This window comes from Crocuta crocuta, unplaced genomic scaffold (assembly GCF_008692635.1).
Source record: "Crocuta crocuta isolate KB4526 unplaced genomic scaffold, BGI_CrCroc_1.0 scaffold165, whole genome shotgun sequence".
NCBI lineage: Eukaryota > Metazoa > Chordata > Mammalia > Carnivora > Hyaenidae > Crocuta > Crocuta crocuta.
In genome coordinates, this window is record NW_027530502.1 from 4,181,269 (window position 1) to 4,203,902 (window position 22,634).

At 36.0% G+C, this 22,634-nt stretch overlaps 2 protein-coding genes across 3 annotated transcripts in view; both read left to right on the forward strand.

Moving 5' to 3' along the window:
- The window catches only part of GTPBP10 (GTP binding protein 10), a 41,196-nt gene extending 22,740 nt beyond the window's left edge, over positions 1–18,456 (forward strand). The window contains exons 10-12 of one of the 2 annotated variants that reach the window (XM_077766833.1): positions 508–660; positions 12,703–12,792; positions 18,367–18,456. In XM_077766833.1, coding sequence (XP_077622959.1) covers positions 508–660; positions 12,703–12,792; positions 18,367–18,371 — 248 coding nt within the window. In that variant the 3' untranslated portion in view covers positions 18,372–18,456. Of the gene's footprint in view, positions 1–507; positions 6,791–12,702; positions 12,793–18,366 lie in introns of those variants that run through there. The other variant, XM_077766832.1, reaches the window with a different exon arrangement.
- Positions 18,400–21,718, forward strand: CLDN12 (claudin 12). Its single transcript, XM_077766834.1, has one exon. The coding sequence runs from the start codon at positions 18,400–18,402 to the stop codon at positions 19,132–19,134; it is 735 nt and encodes a 244-aa protein (XP_077622960.1). The 3' UTR covers positions 19,135–21,718.
- The last annotated feature ends 916 nt before the right edge of the window (positions 21,719–22,634 follow it).

Sequence of the window (22,634 nt, forward strand, 5' to 3'; positions counted from 1 at the left end):
AATCATCTCCCCTTGAACTGTCCTCATACCCTTTTCAGTTTTAGTATGCCTCCTACCACCAGTGATAATAAGCCTGTAGTTAAGGGAAGCTAAAGGCCACCCATATTCTGAAGCAAGCTAGAATGTCCCAACTCGTGAATGATGTTATTTTTATATATGATGTCTTTCACACATATGTTGTCTGACTTTATTGAACTCTCCAAGAAAACCAAATTTATTTCTTCTCTTAGTAAATCATATATGATGTATCTTTTATTTATGCTTAATTTGATTTAAAACATATTCATCCAACAAATACTTGCTAAGCACCTATCATGTCCCAAGAATCTTAACCATTGTCATTTATATAAACAAAAGATTCTGAGAGCTTATTAATGAGGGAAGGGGAAAAAAAAGAATTAAAAATGCTCTTTTTGGTTCCTTGATTCATAAATCAAACCTCTAACATAGTTTTAACTTCTTTTCAAAGACCATGAAATCAGCTTAGTTTTGAGTTTTTTGTTTCAGATTTTCTGCATTTATTTGAGAAAAATATGATTCCAGAGAGGACTGTGGAGTTCCAACACATCATCCCCATCTCTGCAATTACGGGAGAAGGAATTGAAGAATTAAAGAACTATATAAGAAAATCTCTGGATGAACATTCCAACCAGGAAAATGGTGCATATCATAAGAAACAGTTGCTTAATTTACAGATTTGCAGTACAGTATCTTATAATGAGCCACCACCAAAGAATGCTGTTACTAGTCCCAGATAGGTGTAATTTAAATATATTAAAAATGATATCAAGGGGCACCTGGGTGGCTCATTTAGGCTGACTCTTGGTTTAGGCTCAGGTCATGATCTCACGGTTCGTGAGACTGAGCCCTGTGTGAGGCTCTGCACTGACAGCATGGAGCCTGCTTAGGATTCTCTTCTCTCTCTCTTTCTGTTCTTCCCTTGCTCACACACACACTCTCTTTCAAATATATACAAGTAAAATAAATAAATCTCAAAATTGTGTTCATTTCAAAGCTTTTCCACACATTTGGTGTTTTCTAGGTTAGTTATTATTAACCTTCTGATATATATGCCATCATTCAAGAACCATACTTCCTTGTTTTATAGTTAAGTGTATCGATAGTAAAAAAGGAACGGAGAGCTAAAAATGACAATTTGTAATTTAATGGCCAGTTCACCTAAAAAGTAAAATCCCCTGATATGTTTGTATTTATAATGTTTCTAGTGAGGTCATTTATTTCTACATATATACATATACATAACGTATGTATACTGGGGGGCTCAGTTGGTTAAGTGTCCAACTTTGACTCAGATCATGATCTCATAGTTTTTGAGTTCGAGCCCTGTGTCAGCCTGCTTCCTGGAGCCTGCTTCAGATTCTGTGTCTCCTCTCTCTCTGCCCCTCCCCCACTTTCCCTCTCTCTCACACACACAAAAAAAACATTATTAAAAAAAGAAATCTATATTTTTTTCCCTAGAATATTACTAGAATGAGCAACTAGATTTTGTTTATTTTTGAGTCTGTCCTGTACCTGATTCTACTAAATATGTAATAGTTTCTTTTTTGGAAAACCTCAAAACCCTAAATTTCAACTTATGGTCAGTTATAATAAAGATCACTGATAATATTTAACAGAAACTAGCAGGTAGATGTTTGCAAATTCACCTTTTAGGAATTTTCTTTCTTAAGTATTTTGTCCTGCTTTGGATCAGATTGGTATGTGTCTCATTTTGTGCCCAAGTCTGTTTTGTTGCCTATTCTCATATTTTAGTAAAGAGAATAGGAAGTGTGAACTTTAAACAGTGTTATCCAGGGCACCTGGGCGGCCCAGTTGGTTAAGCTTCCAACTTCGGCTCAGGTCATGATCTCACAGTTCGTGGGTTTGAGCCCTGCCAGCACAGAACCTGGTCCTTTTTCAGATTCTATGTCTCCCTCTCCCTCTGCCCCTTCCCCACTTACACTCTGTCTCTTTCTCTCTGAAAAAATAAATACACATTAAAAAAATAAAGATAATATTATCCATCACCAATATATTCTAAAGAGATTAAAATTTCTAAATTTCTGTCTTAGTTTCAAAAATTCAAATTGGATCTTTTTTCTCAATGAGAGTTTTATTATAATATATATATATTCATTGTAAAAAACAAAATTTAAACAGTGTAAAAGCATATAAAGGGAAAAAGAAAAGTTCCCATCTATCTGTGTGGGCTGTCTAGTCCTTGCCAGAGAAAACCACTGTTCATAGTTTCTTATATTCTGGCAGAATTTTTTATTCATTTATCTTTTTACCCAAATGAGTTCATTATGTAAACCTTTTCTAAGTTTTTTTTAATAGTAACAAGTTAATTAGCTTTTTTAAGCATAATTTATTGTCAAATTGGCTAATACTATGTATACAGTGGCAAGTTAATTAGCTTTCAAAAATTATTCTTCAGAGCTGCTTTTAAATTATTACAAATTATTTGGAATTTAAGGCTTAGTGAAGTCTTTACATATAGCAATAAGTATTTAATAAAAATGATGTCAGTATTCTACTTAAATTTCTTCTGATACGACATTGTGAATGAGTTTTTATAAGCATTATTTCACTTTTATTTGTTCTGCTTTTTGTTCCCCACTCTCACCTCCCATTCTAAGCCCCAGATCACTGGCTTTCTTTTGTATTTCTTTTTTCTTCGTGGCACAGATATTTATTAAGTGTCTCGCCAATATCAGGCGTGTACAGGATTGAAGAGAGCAGACAGGACCTGCTTCCCTATGGATCTTACATTCAGTAGCAGAAATCAGGGAATTAGAATAGTCTGGTTCCACTTTACAACAAAGAAATAAGAGTGAGGAGAACATGCGGAATTTGAACATCTGTACTGATTGTTATGGCCATGTTTCATATGGATATGTTTTACATTTATAACTTTAGTATAATTTTTCTTTTTTACTTTTATTATTTCATAAATAAAAAAAGTAATGTGAGGACAGTTTCATCTTGTGAATATCTGAAGTTCTGACACCATAATCTTATTTTCTGCTCTGGCAAAGGATAGTAGATGTATGATGAGAATTAAGAGGAATTATATCTTATTTGCTCTGTCAGCAATGCCCAGCTTACCACTCCACAACTAACTTAAGCATTGTGTTATGTAATCACTAAAATGTTCCATTATATGTATTTTCTAGTTATGGGAAGTTTGTTAATTTTTATTCTAAACAGAAGGAAAAAACCTGGATCCCTTTTTATTTTATAAAAAATACATTTTAAAAACTAAAGACTTATTTTGAAATAAATATACTAACATATCAGGTGCCATTTATTTTGTCCTTAAGATTTTTTTCATTTTTACTTTTCGAAATATACCTTTTGGAAGACTTAATTTTTTTTTTTTAATTTTTAATGTTTATTTTTGAGAGAGAGAGAGTATGAGTGGGGGAGGGGCAGAGACAGAGGGAGACTCTGAAGCAGGTTCTAGGCTCTGAGCTGTCAGCACAGAGCCGGACACAGGGCTTGAACTCAAATTGCGAGATCATGACCTGAGCTGAAGTTGGAAGCTTAACCAACTGAACTACCCAGGCACCCCTAGAAGACTTAATTTTTATATTACTGAATAGCCAGACTATAAATGTGCTATGTATAGTAAATTTTTACCAAGTCTAAGTATGTCTTAAAGAGCTGCTTGTGTCAGATATCATTTACCGTCGTGAATTACAAGTTTTTACCATCAGCACTGTCAAGTATTAATGAGATCATACTATGAAGTTGGATCTGTGCTTTGACGATTCCACCCTGAATAAGAATATTCCAGAAACCTGTAATATCATTATTTTTGCAATATATATCCATTTCCATATTATTTTTATCATAGCAACATGAACTTTATGGAAAATTAATGTTTTCTTTTTAGTGGTAAATGTATTTAATTGGGAAAAAAGTTCATAATGGGAAAATTCAGGTCAAAGTTATTTAAGCTTTTACCTAGTTAGTTTTCTTGTAAAGTTACATATCTTTGCCCAGTGTTCATTTGCTTTGGGAGGATGGAGTACAGAGATTTCCTTGAGAAAGTTAATGAAAGCTAAAGATTTTTTTTCTTGCCATAAATGTACATAAACACATGGAATATTTTCCAAGTAGTTTCACACAATTTGCAAAGTTCAGATAAAAAAGTTAATAAAGGTAGATTATCTCTAGAAATTTGGAATATCATTAAGTTACATTTAAAGTAATGTTTCAGGTACCAGGCTGCTTCTGTCAGTAGAGTGTGCAACTTTTGATCTCAGGGTCATGTGCTCAAGCCTTACATTGGGCATGGAGCTTACTTTAAATTGATAGATAGATAAGTGACAGCTTTTATAAAAATAAAGCCTACATAATAAAAAGGTTTTTTTTAAATTTTTTTTTAATGTTTTATTTATTTCTAGGAGAGAGAGAGAGACAGCATGAGCAGGGGAGGGTCAGAGAGAGAGGGAGTACAGACTAAAACAGGCTCTAGGCTCTGAGCTAGCAGTCAGCACAGAGCCCGATGCGGGCCTTGAACCCATGAACCGCGAGATCATGACCTAAGCGAAAGTCGGACGCTTAACCGACTAAGCCACCCAGGCGCCCCCATAATAAAAAGTTTTTTAAAAATGTTTCAAAGCAGCAGCATAATGTAACTCATAGAATATAGCTTAAATATGAAAGTAAGCAATAGTCTATAAATTGTAAACCTTGTACAGAAGACATTTTTTCAAACACATGGTAACATCTTGTTTGAAGACTAAGTTGTGAAATGAATTTAATATATATTTTTAAACCCTTGAGTATCAGATTTAGTTTAAATCTGTCTCTCCTTATGGAATAGACAAGTGAAACAAATCCAGAAATTTTGTTTGAGTGCATGGTCTGTGCTGGTATTCATAATATCTAACATGGTAGTGTTTCCATATACCGGATCCTGTGCTGAGTTTTTCTCATATATTATCTCTTTAAAACACTATGCTATATTGCCTTTTGGTCATTTATTAAGTTGGGTGGTTTAATTTTTTTTTTAATGTTTTTATTTATTTCTAGGAGAGAGAGAGACAGCGTGAGCAGGGGAGGGTCAGAGAGAGAGGGAGTGACAGACTCTGAAACAGGCTCCAGGCTCTGAGCTGGCAGTCAGCACAGAGCCCGACGCGGGGCTCGAACCCACGAACCGCGAGATCATGACCTAAGCGAAAGTCGGATGCTTAACCGACTAAGCCACCCAGGTGCCCCTGTATTTTATAATTTAAAAGAAATCTTTGCCTTATAAGAGTTTATACATTGTAATTAAGTCATTTAGATAAACATAGTTAATAAATGTTGGCAGACAACAGGCTGTAATATTTAATGCAAAATTAATGAAAATTTTATTTTACTTTTTTAAACAGCTACTTCAGAGTAGCATTTTGTTTTGTGATTGGAGCTTGACAAATAGAGTGAAAGTATCAAGAATCTCTCTAGGTTTAAGTGGTTATCACAAGCTAGCTGAAGGAAAAGCAAAATCAGATAGGTAAAAGAAATGAGAATAGGAGAGAGAAAAGCATGTATGTTGGAAAGTTGTAGTATTTCCCTGTGGATATTCAGGAGTAACAGGTGGGGTTATTGCCTCACTTGGCTATGAAAAGGATCAAAAAACCAGGGACAATTTCCACTACCATTTCTGACCATTCATTAATTTTAGGCAGTTCTAAATTTTGTATTCTGTTTCTCATCATATGACTGTTGCTTAATTAAGAGTTAATTGTGTACTTGGAAGTCTTCAGAGGAAACAATCACCTTTGTATATGTTATTAATATATTTGTAATAGAAATGAAATTCATTGGGTTGCCCAGATACTAGGCTACGTGAAACGTAACTATTATTTGAATTATGTCTTTTAAAATACTTAGAATTTGAAGATCAGCCTATACAGTGTATATTATAACTAATTTTGGAACAATATATGGCAGAGTTGGGTTTTTTTCCTATTTATTTTGTAAACTGCATCGAAAGTTGAAAATGAAGGACAAAACCTTCCTTTGTTCATGGCACATATTTTAATATATTTTTGAATTTTCTGAAATTGCCAATATCTCATCAGTGCCTTCATTTTCTTAATTTGTTCTCAAACATTATTACTGTTATTATACCAATATAAAAGGCTGAAGACCATGGTATAATTCTCTTATATTAGGAAAAAGGATATGATTATAAAGCTAAAATACTCCTTCATTTTTATTTGTATATGGTTTGCTACAAATTGAGAGACATTGAAAATGGTACTTTAAGTCAAGGGCCAGTACTAAGTAAAAGCTTATGGCTTTGAATGGATTTGAAACATGATTAAATGTCAGTAAATAAAAGCCTCTGGTCAACCAGATCCTAATGGGGCAAAATAAGAATAGTCTATAATAATCAAGCCTCAGTTTCAAAAACAAATCTTTCCATGAACTGGTAGTACTTCGAGGTCAAGAGAAATTGTAAGAATGATGTATTGTGCACACATGGGCTTTCCTATAAAAACAGAAACCAGAAAAACTCACCTGCTTTAAAGAACCACTAATAACATAATGCCAAATTTGTAACAAGTTCATCAAAAATTTAATATACAGGTTTACCTATAAAAACTGGGTTAAAAACAGTAGTGGGGGTAAAAGGAGGGGGTAATAGGCATGGCAAATGACAAAGACTTAACGACACCTGAATGCATTTATAGGAAGAAGCCTTCAGTTCTGCTACTTTAAGCAAAATCTTTTGTTCAATTTCCTTCCCTCTTCTATTCACCAGTAACTTTATTAAAGAAGACTAAAAACATGGGTGGTCATCCTATCTCTTTTTTTAATTTATTATTTTAATGTTTTATTTATTTCTGAGAGAGAGAGAGGGACAGCATGAGCAGGGGAGGGTCAGAGAGAGGGAGACACAGAATCCGAAGCAGGCTCCAGGCTCTGAGCTAGCTGTCATCACAGCCTGACGTGGGGCTCGAATCCACGAACCATGAGGTCATGACCTGAGCTGACGTCGGATGCCCAACCGACTGAGCCACCCAGGTGCCCCCATCCTATCTCTTTATAGTAGACTACAAAGTTCTAACCATTTTTAAAATGACAGCTCACTGGTTGATTATCCAGAAACTTATTCCCTTATTCATTTCCTGTATTCATTTGCTAAGGATACTGTAACAAAGTACCATAAACTGAAGGAGTTAACAGAAATATATTGTGTCACAATTCTGAAAACTAAAATTTGGAGATCAAGGTGCCGACAGAGGTTGGGAGACAATCTATTCTGTGTCACCTGCCTAGCTTCTAGTGGTTTGCTAGTCAACTTCGGTTTCCTTGGCTTGTAGAAGCGACACCCCAATTTCTGCCTTCATCTTTACATGGCATTCTGTGTGTGTGGTTGTCCCCACATTTTTCCTTTTTATAAGGAAACAAATCATGTTGGATTACAGCTCACTGTAATGACCTCTTTTTAACTTGATTATGTCTGTAAAGACCCTGTCTCATCCTGAGGTATGTCGAGAGAGTTAGGACTCCCAACATTGGAATTTTTGAGGAACACATTGTGCCCAAACACTTCCCTACATTTCTCTCTACATTTCCCAACTAAGAGATAGTTGTTATTTTTTATTTGGCTCCTCTAAAACATAGTTTTTAGAGGAGGTTTTTAAATTAATTTGTGTTGAGTTTCAGTCGTAAGTTTGGAAATACTATGGTAAGCTAGAACTAAAACAAAAAGAGAACAATATGTGCCAGTTGCTTTCCAGTTTGGCATTGATGTGTATAATTTAGAGAAGATAAAATTGTTCAGATCAAGGGGAAGGTAGGTAAGATTTGAGTGGGAAAAGAGGATAGTCAGAAGCCATTCCAAGTTCAAAATATCTTCAATGACCATTTCGAGTAAGTATAGTTTTAGACACACAAATCCAAAATAAGGAGACTGCCCTGATCTGGAGAATTCTGAATGGTGACAGCAACCTTTTAGGAATACCTACCACATACTGCTTATTAATTTTGAGCACATCAGTTAACCTCTCTGCATTTCAATTTGTCATTAATATGGAGTTATTATGATTAAATTAAAATTAGATAATTCATAGAAAATGTGTTTGGAATGTAATACATATTCAATGTTCTATTATTTTTAAGTTGACAATATATACATAAGGAGATTATTGCACATATCTTAGTATGAAAAGGCAAGGGCTTAAATAGGATTGTAACAATTTTTTGTAGTGAATAAGGAGTCAAATGGTATTTCAAAGGAAGAATTAAGATGTGGTTCCTAATTTAACTGAAAGGTATGAAGATTTCAAAAACATAAGAAATAAAGGGAAACCACTGAAAAAATAAGGAATGTTGGAAGCCATAAGGAGTATAAGCATTAACTTCTACTTGGAGAATGCTGAAATTAAAGTTAATAGCAGTTAATAATATGAGCTGGTAGTTGGAAATAGTCTTAAAGTTATGAAAAGTCTTGGCCAGACATGTGGATTTTGGAATTTCAGGTTACCCTCTAAAGAGGTTTTTATTGACAGAGAGGGCCCCAAGGACAGAGATTTTTGGTAATTGAAAAATGGGGGGAGGAGAAAGTGAAAGCAACAGGTGGACAGGGAACAAATCAGGTAAACTAGAAGAGGTAGAAATGTTGATGTTTCCAAAACTGAGAAAGCAGAGCTTAGGGGGTGGAAAAAGGCAGTCAGAACTGTGCAATGTGGACCTGAAGGAGGTGGAAGAGAATTAGGACCCAAAAGAGCCCTCTTGGATTCAACTCAAAGGAGTTATTAGTGACTGTGGCAGGCAGAATAGTGGTCCCCTAAAGATGTCCTCATCCTCATCTTGAGAATCTGTGAATATGCTCTGTTATATGGCAAGAGAGAATTAAGGTTGCTCATCTGATGACCATAAAATCAATTATCCTGGGTGGTTCAAGTGCGTCAAGTGTAATCACAAGAGTTCTTAAAAGATGACAGAGAGATACAGAAGAATGTCTGAGTGAGATGATTTAGATGTTGAAAGACTCAACCAGCTACTGCTGTTTGAAAATGGAAGGGGGACATAAGCCAAGGAATGCAGGTGTCCTCAGGAAGCTGGAGAATACAAAGAAACATAAACTTTCCTGAAAACTTTAGAAAGAAATGCAGCCCTACCAACGCCTTTAGTTTAGCCCAGTGAGATCTGTGTCATGTTTCTGACCTTCAGAACTGTAAGATAATAAATTTGTGTTATTTTAAGCCACCGGATTTTGTGGTGATTTGGTACAGTAGCAATAGGAAACTAATACAGTAAGCAGACTTTTGTAGAATTTTGGTGGCGATATACTGAAGTGAGTTTGTTAAGGGATTTGACTTACTCCTTAAAAAGTCTCCATGGGGTATGGGGCTGGGAAAGGAGTCTCTTTTGAGAAAAAAAATGGAAAACCAGGATTGTTAACTGCTGATATAAAGGCTTACCTAAAGTACTTCTGAGAATGATACTCCAATATTCTAGTCCCTCCAGGGTATGTATATACGAATTTTGTTCCATCTTTGCTATATCAAAGGCCAGGCTAACCATAGATGTGTGAACACATTAATTAGTTTAAAAATAGTGTTGTCGTCCCTTCCTTTTGGTGCTGTTAACTTTTCTATTATAATCAACTGCATATTCTTCCCAGCTAAAGTCTGCTAACCAGGTAGTATTCATTAGTGATTAGGAAATAAATTATAAAATGATTTTGTACACAGTTACTGGATTCAATTCAGTTTCACAGATGAAAGAACTGAAGTTCAGAGCAAAGAAGTGAGTTATACTGTGTCATACTGCCATTATCCATCATTGAGCTCAAATTACCCAATCTCTATTTTTTGTAATTCCATTTCTAGGTCTAGTCTTGGGATTGGATAGCGTCTGGTCTTAGATAATTCTATCCATCCTCTGAAGCAGTACGGCATATGAGAAGGTGGTAATAGTAGATAGTAGACTTTCCCCCTTTTCCATCACTAATAAAATTCCCTCGAGCAACACAAAATGAAAAATGGTTAAAAAAAACCAAAAACAGTGTCAGACACTGTTGTAAACTTCTTTATGTATAGTAACTCATTCAATCCTTACCATTATTTTTTGATGTAGATATATTATTACTTCAGATAAGATCCTGAGCCACAAGGTTACTTAACTTGCCCAAGTTAAGTACAGGTGCAGAGTGGGATAGGGATGGATGCCATCCTTTACTTTCGTTTAAAACTATGATGCTTCTCCCCCCCTCCCCCGCCAAACTTTCTATTTGAAAATGTTTAAAGATACAGAAAGTTGGAATAGTAAATAAACACCCTTATACTTCCTCTCTCTAGATTCAACAGTTACCAACATTTGCCACATTTACTTTATTTCTATTTGTGTGTGTGATCATTTGAAATTAGTAGGCATCATGACACTTCTACATCCTTTATATATGAAAAAGAAATCAGATCTGTCCTACACAAGACTTCTGAAATTTTAATTAAGATATTCACGAATACAGTACTTCATATTTAGGAGAAGCCATAAAGAAAGGGACAGGGTTTTGAAAATGTGCAGAAGAGTAAAGTTAGTTCAAATATCTAATAGCTAGTTATGTGCTCAGCGCTTTGCCTGTATTAAGTCCCTTTAATTTTCAAGACAATTCTATGACGCAGGTAATCTTATCCTCATTACAGATAACCTCAGGGAGAGGTAGCTTGCTCAAGGCCACTCAACTAATATGTAATAAAACTCGATATAAAACTAAGCAATTAAGTATCTTTTAAAAGATTTAAAACAAAGGATGCTGAAGCATCATGATGCCTTATCTTAGTGATCACATACATATATAAATGTGGCAAATGTTGATAGTTGTTCAATCTAGAGCGTAAGTATACGGGCGTTCGTTGTGCCATTCAAATTCAAAGATTTCTCTGTATCTTTGAAATTTTTCAAAATCAGTTCCAGAGTTTGAGCTGTTTTCCACTTTGTGCCTCCGTAAATGTTCTGTGGAAAAAATTATTTAAGGATTTTTGCTAACAAATCTTAAAGCGAGATCACATTTAGTAGTAAATATTTACTTGAGCGCCCAACTCAAAACTATTTTTACTTTTGTTTAACTTTTTTTTTTTTTAACACCTGTAACTCAAACCCGAACGGAACTGAAGGTGCCAGAGGAATAAGGGGGCTGGAGGTTGGAGAGACAAGCGAGAGGTGGTCGCAGGATGTTGCCTGCGGCCGGCGTCCCTGTGGATTCTGGGAATTGTAGTTTCTCAGTCATTCAGGGCATCCCTGATTAGGGTCTCGGGAGAACCTGAATAAGCTCCCAGAAGTCTCCGGTGCGGCTTGCTGGGAATGCACTTCCTGGGACGCTGCGAGGGAGACGCAGTAAAAAGCTCCTCAGTGTCGGCGAGTGAAATGTCTTGCCTGTGAGAAACAGGTAGGTGTGGTCAAGAATCCGATTTCTGAGTCTTTTGCATAAATAGTGGAGGATTTTGTGTAAAATAGCTAAGTCGAAGGGATTCAAGGACACCGAAAACTGTTGACCACATCTGTGGACGTGAAAATTGAGTGAGGAGGTATTTGATAGGGCTTTAAAAAATTATTTTGTACACAGGAGTATGGAGATATCGAGGTGTCTTGCCGGAGCAGCCAAGGGCTTGCACTTGGCTAGCGGGGTGTGAGGTGTGGAGCTGGAAGTTGCTATTTTTGAATCACCAGCTGGTTGTATAATGATGACCTGCTCTCGGTTCAAACCCACTCAGTGTTGCAGGGATGGGCTTGTTCGGAGAGCGTGAACAGTCACTGTTGCGATCTCTTTCCATTGGCTCTAACCAGGAGAGCTTTTTTTTTTTTTTTTTTTTTTTTTTTTTTTTTTTTTTTTTTNTTTCTTTCTGCTAGCTCTGGTGCTCCTAAGGACAGGGCTTGAAGGGAAGAGAGGAGAGGGAGTGTGGGTTGTTCTGGAAGCTTGGTTTTCTCTACTCTGAAGCCCAAGTTGTGTGAAATAGGTATTGGGCTCGTCACCATGTTAGAGGAAGGCCAGACTTGGTGACCCCACTTAAAGTGACAGCTCAGGCATCCTAATGTGTGTTTTTAATTGTAAATCAACTTATCTTAATTTGGAGTGAGCAGTTATGCTTGATACCAACCCAAGAAACATACATTTGGAAAAGAAAAATCATAATTTGATTGAAATCTCTTCTGTGCAGATTGAGGACAACATTCTAAATAATAATAATAATAAAATATGAATAATAGGTCTAGTGATAAATGCCTTGATCCAGGAAGTTCTGAAGCATTTCCAGGAAGTTCTGAAGCATTTACAAGTTTGCATCCTCATCCTACCTATTTGTGATAAATAGTTTGAAAAGGAAGTTGTTGGTGCTTAAAATAGATCTATGGAAACATACTTAAATGGCAGATAGAGCCATTGGTGGAATTGTAAACTCAAAAAAGCATTCTAGTTGCAAAGTTTAGGATGCACAATGCAGATCAACTTTTTTTGAGCCTAATGTTGTTACCAGTATCCTTTTAAAAGGTACAAAAGAAACAATAAATTTCTTTTGCTTTGAGACAAGTAACTGCATAGCATTTCCTTGACTCTCCTTATTCCTAGCCATAAGAAAGATCTAACAAACCCATTGTATATATGTGTGTGTATGTTATGTCTGTGTGTGTATACATATACACACATAATTTAAGAAAGTATCATACTAATTTGGGACATTTTTCCTATTTCTTTAGGCCCAGGTCATCTCTACTGTCTATTCAGACGTGCATATATTTCTTCTAAGTTGATTAAGGTTGTTTTAGAGCTGTCAGGTACCTCAAAGAGTAAGTACATCCTTTGATTTTACTCCTTTTCCTTTTTCCACCATATGGGAGTTGTCATGCTTTTCTCTTGTTCAGCAAGATAAAGTTATAAGATATATCTCACTTCTGAATGCAATGATTGACCTGCAGTTTCTTAAAAAGCTCAAATTACTGATAGAAGGGACTGCTAGTGTTACTGTCAAAAATTAATATAGCTGCTGTTACACATGTGTTCTCATATAGCTATTCCTGGGATTGTCCCTGAAAAAAATTACATAGTGATGGGTCTGTGAATTTCTAATGCTATTAACCATTATTCTTGCCTTAGGCTTCTTTGAACACTATTCAAAAGCTTAGATATCCTTTTGGAAATATTTTTATTTGAAATGATACATTTGATCACCTTTATCTGTGTACCAAATTTTATCCATCTGCTTCTCTGAGAGTCACCATGGAACAGATAGATGACAAATGTGAAGTGCCTATTTTGAAAGAGTCCTTATTTGATTTGGTCAGTAGCTACTCCAAAGAGAATGCTCTGTTATTATTGTTATATGGCTGTAACCGTGTGTGATTGTTTGCTAAGATCCAGAAGAAAAGTGTGTTCCTAGCTAAAGAAAATAAATAAGCCTACTAATCATTATAAACTTAAATTTCTGAATATACTCTGTTTTACAAAGGGCTTTACTGTTCGTGATCTTACAGCTACCTTGAGTGGTATTTTGCAGGTGAGATACTTGAGTTCAGAGGATGACTTGCTCAGGTTGTAACTGGCATATGGGTCTTTGGTTGCTGGGACCGTAATACCAAGTTGTGTCCCGCATGGAAACAACAAGCCCAGACATCTTATATTTGACCTAGCTAGTGTTCAGGAGTGCTACTTAGATTTGTTAGTGTGTTTTTAACCTTGCATACTTTCTACAGTCCCTAATAAGGGATTTTCATGTGGCTAAAAGGTGTTTATCTTTTTTCTCCATTGCTATTTTAAAAAGAAAATATAAATACAAATAAAATAAATAATTTTGCTTTAAAAATAGTTTTGCTTTGATAAACATTAATTTGATACATTGATCACTCTTAATAAAGAAGGAATATATCCACTAGTAATATGCCTATTAAGTTGAAAACATCAGGTTCAGCACATTCATAGTTGATTAACCTATTGACCACGGTGGAAGTTAACTAGCGTTGCCAAACTTAGATATGTATTTCTAGAAGAATAGTCTCTATGTAAATACTTGGGAATGGCCTCATGTATCTTGGAAAGTTTTTAGGGGAAGAAAATGAACTTTGTTTTAACAAAATAGGAGAGACTGGCCATGTGAGTGGAAAGTGGAGGCATGGTTGAGAAGCAACTTTGAGACTTCAAAATCCAGGATATGAATGAATGAATAAGTGAGTGAATGAATGAAAGAAACTGATAACAGAGCAAATTTGTAACTTTCTCTCTGGATCCTGACTATATCCATATGGACCTTACATTTATTTGTTTGTTCATTTCTTTAAGAAATAATTGAGTGACTTCTGTGTACCAGTGTGGGACAGAGCAAAAGAGAAGGCTCTCTGTTCTTCTGGAATTCAATCTGGTAGAAAAGATAAATGTTGAATTAAAAATTATAAGCATAATTACTGCTACCAAAGAAAAACTACAAAGGTGCTTTCAGGGCATATAACCAGAACGGGGCGGGGGTGGGGGGTGGAAAGGAGGAAGTTTAAGGATAGGAGAAGACAAAACAGGTTTAGGTCTAGCCTCCCTGGAAATTAGAAAGATGGAATACCTGTTAGGTAAGCAAAGAATAGAATGAAATTAAGAAAGTTCTGGAAGGAAAAATAGCATGAACTAAAGCCCTTAGCCAATTTAAAAGTGCAAAATTTGAAGAGTTAAAGAAAAGCAATATGGCTACATAGTCTGTAGCATGTTAGATGGGAAGATGATACATAAGGATATTGAGAATATGGCAGGAACCAGATGATGGGATTTGAAACTCTGGAAAACATGGGAAAGTTTTGAAACTTAGAAATTATATTCTGAGGGAAGTAGGAAGCTATTCAATGTAAGAAATGTAGTGAGGGGCACCTGGCAGGCTCAGTCAATGGAGCATACAAGTCTTAATCTTAGGGTTATGCATTTGAGCCTCATGTTGTCTGTAGAGATTACTTAAAATCTTAAAAAAAAAAAAAAAAGTGAAATAATTAGATTTGCATTTTATTATTTTGAATTAAGAATTAATTGGCATAGCACAAGAGTAGAGATCTTTCACTCTCTTAATATGAAAAATCCCAACCTAAGAGCATTGTTTTCAGTTTTAAATCATTAAATATATTTCTTTTCCGAACTATCCCTATAAAATGTTATTTCATCCCTCTATATATGACTACATATGACTCTGTATATGAGATATATGACTTTCAAATCATGCATTTGTGGAGTTAAGAACAGGTCATAAAAAGTAAAGCAGCCAAAGAAAGTTACAAAGAGCAAGGACATTAATTCCAGCAATGAGGTTGAAATTAGCTAAAGAATTGGGGTTAATAGTATTTCCCATGTGAAAAATGCCATTGTATTTTTTGTTGGCTGTGTAAATTATTACTTTTACTCAGTCTCTGTGATCTGAGCTAAGAATGCTTCAGTAAAAGCAAGTTCAGGGGACTGATGTAACCTTTGTGTTGATTTGATACAAGATAAGTATTAACACACTTGATTCTGAAGTAAATATTGACCCATCACTGTTCATTAATGTCATTTGATAGTCAATAGCCTAAAAACTAAAGAAATTTATTTATTAATATTAAAGTCATTCATTCTGATCTTGTTTCTCATTCATTTTGTATTGTAGGAATTAGTGGTACAAGGCAGTTTGATTGGAGAAATCTCAATCGTATTGATACTCCCAAGTTTTTGACCCCTATCTCTGAAAGCAAGAGGGAATTTACGATTGGGTTAGGATGCTGAGTGCATTGCCTAAAGGAGTTCTGAAACTTTGAGAAAAACAGAGGGAAACTTTTTCTTACATCTTTATAACTTTAATCAAATCATCATTCTCTTTCATTGCTCAGTCTTTCTCTAACCCTTTCTCTAACCCATACATTTTTATGAACAGGTACCTTACTGGTTCACTTTGTCTAATATCTAGCAATAATCAGCTGATACGTACTAATCATATAATTCATTGATGTTAGTATTTTGAGTTCTCATAAGGCAGCATATTCTTTCCCTCAGTCTGATTGTTACCACATTGGAGTAAGGTCCAGATCTTATTGGCCTCAGTGTCTATCCAGAGCCTAACAGTATTTTGCATGTGCTAGATACTCAATAAATACCTCAGTTGAATAAATTAATTCATTGAGTGAATTATTACTTAGTAATAGCTACTTCCTTGTTCTATGCTACATTATCAGTAGCCTACCTTTGTGAGTTACTGTGGTCTTGGAATAGTGCCAGTACTTCTTTATTCCACTATTGCCAGAATGACTTATGTGCAAGTTGCTAACAGCATATGGGGGAGACAGACAGGTAAATGAACAAAAACCAACAAGAAACTGAAATTTGGAGCTTGACATCATTAGTAGCGTTTTCCAGTATAAACATCCTCAAACCTGCACCAGTTTCCATTGCTGGAACAAGGTGTTTGGTTGCTAAAAAAGCAAGACAGTTTTTCCCCCCAGTTTGAATGAAAAATATAAATTTGGACTCTAATTCCTTTGTTTTGTTTTCATCTGTAACATATTTGTAAACAATTGCTATTCTGGTAATACTGACAGAAGACACATAATAAACAAGTGGTAAACTAATATTAATGGAGAAACTTAGAACTAATTATGTTTACCTTGAATACTTTGAAAAATAACTCACTTGTGCTTAAACTTTGATTTTATATTGTACAATTATATAAATATGTACACATACCTATATGTTTTCTGCTAGTAAAATTAATCCTAGTTTATGTGATTAGATTATTATGCAAATACGTTGTTTTCTAAAGAACATTGTGCCTTCCCATTCACATTTGATTAAGTCCCAACCCAGTTTAGCATTTTGGTCTTCTTTCTGGCCCCTGAACTCCTGGGAATGCTACTCCACCATTGCGGTAGATACTGTTTGACTCTGCAAAGGATGATGGGTACTCTGAACACAAACATACAGTATGTATGAGAAGATGCCCCTTCTTCATTATCTGACTGAAAGAAGTAAATATGCTACCTTATTAGTCTGTTGTGTTGCCTCATTGGGAGTATGATAGAAGGCAGAGAAGATACATCTGAGTGGTTTGGAAGATGAATTTTAAACTGTTAAATTAAAGCTGAATAACGTACTGGTTCTTACTCTTTGTCATATATAAAGAACACAGTCTTTTAATTTGGAATGAGAGAAAGGCCTGGCTACTTTTTTTTTTTTTTTCCTTTTCTTACAGTAGCATTAGTAGAGATAGATAGGTTCTCATTACTTCAAGAATCTTTGCATTCATCTCATATGAGCACTAATCATATAATAACCAATAACCAATAGTGTGATAACCTGAAGTACATGCCAGTCAGCTTAAATCAGCCAGAAAGTAGTTCAGCAGACCAATTTCAGGGGTCTTTGTCTCTTCTTTTCATTTGAGTAATTCATTGGAGAGGAGTTCATTAGATTTTGTAATTATCAGTGTGCCTAGTATATAGGAATGAAATAATTAGATGTTGCTTTTTCTTATTTAACATTTATTCAGCAAACATTCTTTAAACTGCTCCAGTGTGGCAGGCACTGAGCTAGTCACTGAGTGCTAAGAAGTAGTTAACACTTGAATTGCTCTTACCAATGTGCCAGACATTATATTAACTCACTGAATACTTAAAACAACTCTGTGAGGTAGGTACTATTATTTTTCCATTTTACAGATGAGGAAAATGAATTACAGAGAAGTTATGTAGCTGTCCCAACATCACTTGGCTAGTAAGTGAGGAGGTGGGGATAAGAATGCTAGCAGTCTGGCTCAGAGTCCCCCCTCAGCCAGTCTGCTGTCTTGTAAAGCTTCTTTCCCTACATCTTTGTCTTTTATGATCTGCCTTTACCTCAACTGCATGCTGGTTTCATTTTACATTTCATGAGCATTGGAGGCTGAGTTTGTGTTTTTTATAGCTGACAGTTACGAGTCCTCCGACCTTATATATTTGAATGCTGGACACATGAAAGTACTTGATATATGTGCGTTGAATGAGTGACCAGTGACAGCTGAGAGACTTTCAAATGTGATAATAAGAGAATATGAAATTATTTTGATTGTTCCTCTGATTTGCAGGAAAATACTTATGTTAAGTATTTCTTCAAACCATCAATATTTCTTCAAAATATTCATATTTGAAGAAAAGTACTCATGTTCAACGACTTCAGTTGCTACATGACCCAGTCAGTGGTAACCAAGCATATGTGAGTGTACCTGTGCTCTAAGGTCACATGCATATGTGTTTATATACATTCATATTATACATAGGAAACAGGGCAGAATTTCCCTCTTTGCATTGACATCATTAGTTGTGCTGCCAATCAGCACCACCCTTCCTGCTCTGTTCTTCTGTTGCCCCCTCATGATTTGTCCTCTTGTGTGTCACCCCTAGTCTGACTGACAGTACTGCACAAGCCTGCCTGCCATGGGCTGTCGGGATGTCCATGCAGCCACAGTCCTCTCCTTCCTGTGTGGAATCGCCTCGGTAGCAGGCCTCTTTGCGGGGACTCTGCTTCCCAACTGGAGGAAATTACGACTGATCACATTCAACAGAAACGAGAAGAATCTGACTGTTTACACTGGCCTGTGGGTGAAGTGTGCCCGATATGATGGGAGCAGTGACTGCCTGATGTATGACACTACTTGGTACTCATCAGTTGACCAGCTGGACTTGCGGGTCCTCCAGTTTGCCCTGCCTCTCAGCATCCTGATTGCAATGGGTGCCCTGCTGCTCTGCCTGATTGGAATGTGTAACACGGCCTTCAGGTCCTCAGTGCCCAACATCAAACTGGCCAAGTGTTTGGTCAATAGTGCAGGCTGCCACCTGGTGGCCGGGCTGCTGTTCTTCCTGGCAGGTACTGTGAGCCTCTCCCCATCCATCTGGGTCATCTTTTATAACATTCATCTGAACAAGAAGTTTGAGCCAGTCTTTACATTTGACTACGCAGTGTATGTCACCATGGCTAGTGCTGGGGGCCTGTTTATGACTTCCCTTCTATTGTTCATTTGGTACTGTGCATGCAAATCTTTGCCTTCTCCTTTCTGGCAACCACTGTACTCCCATCCTCCCAGTATGCATACTTACTCACAGCCCTATTCAGCACGCTCTCGCCTCTCTGCCATCGAAATTGACATTCCAGTAGTTTCACACACCACCTAATGGGGAAGTAGTTCTCAGAGAAAATTTGTAGCCTCACATTTCCCTTGTACAAGGAGCTGTTTTGGACCTCTACATTTTCCTTTGTTTCTGACCAGTCAATGAAGCCAAATTTGTATGTCCTGGTAGGATGAAGTGCTGCTAGTTTTGTGAAAAGTACATTATTTCAAATGTGAATCATTCCTTTTATCTTGCTTCTTATGCTACAAGGATTTTTAACCTCTATAGTGATATATAATCAGTTATTCCAGTGGAAAGGACCTGTGTCTCAGTTGAGGTGATCTAGAACATGGTAAAGTAAAAAAAACGATGGCTAAGAGAGGCTGTTGTACATGATCTTTATGAGTATTTCAGAATGTATATTGTCCTTTTTCCATAATACCTTAAACTGTGAAAAAGGGCAATTTCAAATATAAGAAATTTCTTTCAGATAAGGGTAATATTTTAACAGTAGTCAGTCTACCAGCTTAAGGCTGTAACTTTTCTTATTTCTCTCTCGGGGCTAATTGTATTGAATAGAGTTTGGTATTTTGAAGATTACTTTCTTTTGTGAGTTCCATATCTTCTTCTACCTCATGGCAATGTTTAAAAGTAAAATGCATTTTAAGTGATGTCAGAGAGAATAAGCCTAACATTTTAAATATCTACTAGTATGGATAACATTTAACATAATTTTAAAAGTTAGTGATTCTGTAAATTGTATTATTAGAGTTAAAATGGGGCCATGCGATGGATTGGTGCTTCCCCTCTGAGGCAGAAAAGCCTTTTTTCCCCCCTAGATAGTATCCACCAAGTAATACTCATCCCCCTGTGTAATCTCTTAGTGACAAAGAGAAAGAGGCCCAAGTGGTTGGTTCTCTTTTAGACAGTGGTAGGGGACAAGCATCTGTTCTTCAGCAACAGCATCAGAGATTCACTCTGATGACTGCCATTTGAAAGATGAGTGAAGTAATTTATGGCTTCACCATGACCACATTCACTCTTGATTCAGTTTCTGTCCTTAACACTGATTATTTCCTTGAGAATAGATCTTTGCTCAACACTTTAGTGGGTGCTATAGAGAATACATGAAAAGTATGAGATCACGTTCCATCCACTAAGAAATTTTAATACAATAAAATCAAACTGTTAAATAACAATTAGGGAACAGTCTGACTTTATTGGCAGCTGGTTTTAATTTCTCAAACATTGATCCAGGAATATATTTCAGCCAGAGACCTGGCTTTCTGGCAGACAGGCTTATTCTACAATACCAGCAATATTCTGAAACTTAGGAATTCAGTTCATTGGATCTTTCAGAGCATCTACCTTAGCCTAGACACTGTAATGACACTTTGTTGGATTCATGAGAACGGGCAAAAGTGGTAGAGAAATTAAATTGTTCCCTTTTCACCTCTGAAAGTATGATGATGTTTTGAAGAGGGATGAGTATTTAAAATCTTTCCTCTAATGGGGTAACATTTAGATGCAACCATGTTAACACCAAGATAAATGCTTAGAAATTCAGGAATATTGGGTCTTTACCCTTATGAATTTGTGCTGCTGACTTAATTGGTATCATTTGCTATACATTAGTACTATATTCATAAGGATTTTGTTTTATTAACCATTACATATTTTACAAACAGCTAGTTGCATGGTAAACAGTTGGTTATTATGCTTCTTTGCAGATCTGGATATGATTCTGGTACTTCTGTGGATGTAAGTGGTTCTTTTTTTCCCCTCCTAATTACAGCCCTAGTTTATGTATATAGCAAATAAATCCAGTTGTATAATTTTTAAATACCATCAGAATAAAGCATGCAAAACTATGGTTTTTTAGTTATAGCTTCTGATTACTTTCTGTTCCATTCCTTTTTACTCTTCCCAGAGGTAGCTGAATCTTGATCACTCCAAAACAATGGCAGGTAGAATTTTGAGATTAATATTAATTTCCTCCTGTGCTAATTAGTATCAGTCCCCTCTCTCACTAAGTTTGTCTAGAAGTATCAAGAATTCTACCATCTTCATGTTCTTTGTATAAACAATGTTAAAGAAAAGCAGATTCAACCATTAATACACTAGACAGGTTTTAGTCCATGGGATCTTAATATAAATGTGCAGCTTTTCCTGTAAGCATTTTTTATATAGTCTTTTCATAATCTGTAGACTCAAATTAGTGTTTATAATGGACATACTGGGCAAAAGAAACAGCTGTTTCCCTTATTGTCTTTAATATTTCAGATTTGCTATCAATAGCTATTCTTCAAAGCCATGAAAGGAAAGCAACTATTACATTTCTTTTTAGTAGTTTTGAGTACTCATCAACCTATCATCGTGATGGGGGATATGTTTTTTTGTTGTTGTTACAAGTTGTTAATGTTAAGGGCCTTTTACAGAATCCAGCTTGGAAAACAACCTTAAATGTGGTATGATTCACCAGATTTGGTTTATCCAGCCATGGGAGAGAAAAACAAAAAAACTCTTGAGTTTATTTTATTTGTAATTATACACTATAATAGATAATGTTTGTTGTAAACTGCAATGTAAAACCTCAGTGAAACTGCACTGTACTTCTTGATGTTTATTAAAAGATGTATTTTTACAAGTTTTTGTTTCTATCCTTTTCCTCAATGCTTTAAGGGAAAATATTTTGAAAAATGTTTCTCAAAGATACATAAATTGAAAAAGTACAGCCCCATTTAAAGCCCTATAGAATAGCAATTGGAAAGGAATTTGAAAACATGAATTTATTATTCCAGAAGCATCAAGACCCTTCACCCATTTTAAGGGTAGTCCTAGGAGTTCACTTGGGACTATTTCAACATTTCACAAAAAAACCACCGAATGAAGTTAGTGTGCTAGATTTGCCTCATCAGTGGAGTTTTCTAATGGTCTGTGTTCCTGAAGATTGAGAGTTCTCAAATGGTTAAATAGTAGGATCTTTTTTTATTCTTCAGAACATGGGGTTTCCAGAAGTGGTCTTGATAGGTAAGTCACCTTAAAATTTCTGAAGCCTCATGTGAGCTTTTAGTTTTTTGGATTACAGCTTTCTGGGATACTTCACATACGCACTCCTTACTGGATCCCCACTCTTTGGTAGTACCTTAGATGGAAGAGCCATACGTTGCACTGGAAACCTGAAACTGCTTCAGGTTGGGTATCCCCAGCTGAATACACTAACACCACAATTCAGACTCTGCCCCTCAGTTGGACAGGTTCACTGAGGGTGACTAAGTGCTAGAGAATTCCTTAATGCCTACCAAATTCACAAGAGACTGATTTACCAACCAGAAAAGAAATACAGCTTACTGGCAACCACTATCCAAGAACTGTTTTATAAATACACCCTAAACAGATCTCCTATGAGAAAAGACAGATTCCAGCCCTGGGATAGGGAAAGTATAAGACGAGCCCAGCATACTTTGTTCTTCCAGAAAGTAGAAAATGCTCAAAGAATGATGGAGACTTAACAAATTATATAGGAGCCAACTTGAAGAGGTTCCCGCAGGGCAGGCTAAACT

Coding starts and splice junctions, on each gene's coding strand:
- CLDN12 (XM_077766834.1), top strand. CDS start 18,400: ATGGGCTGTCGGGATGTCCATGCAGCCACAGTCCTCTCCTTCCTGTGT.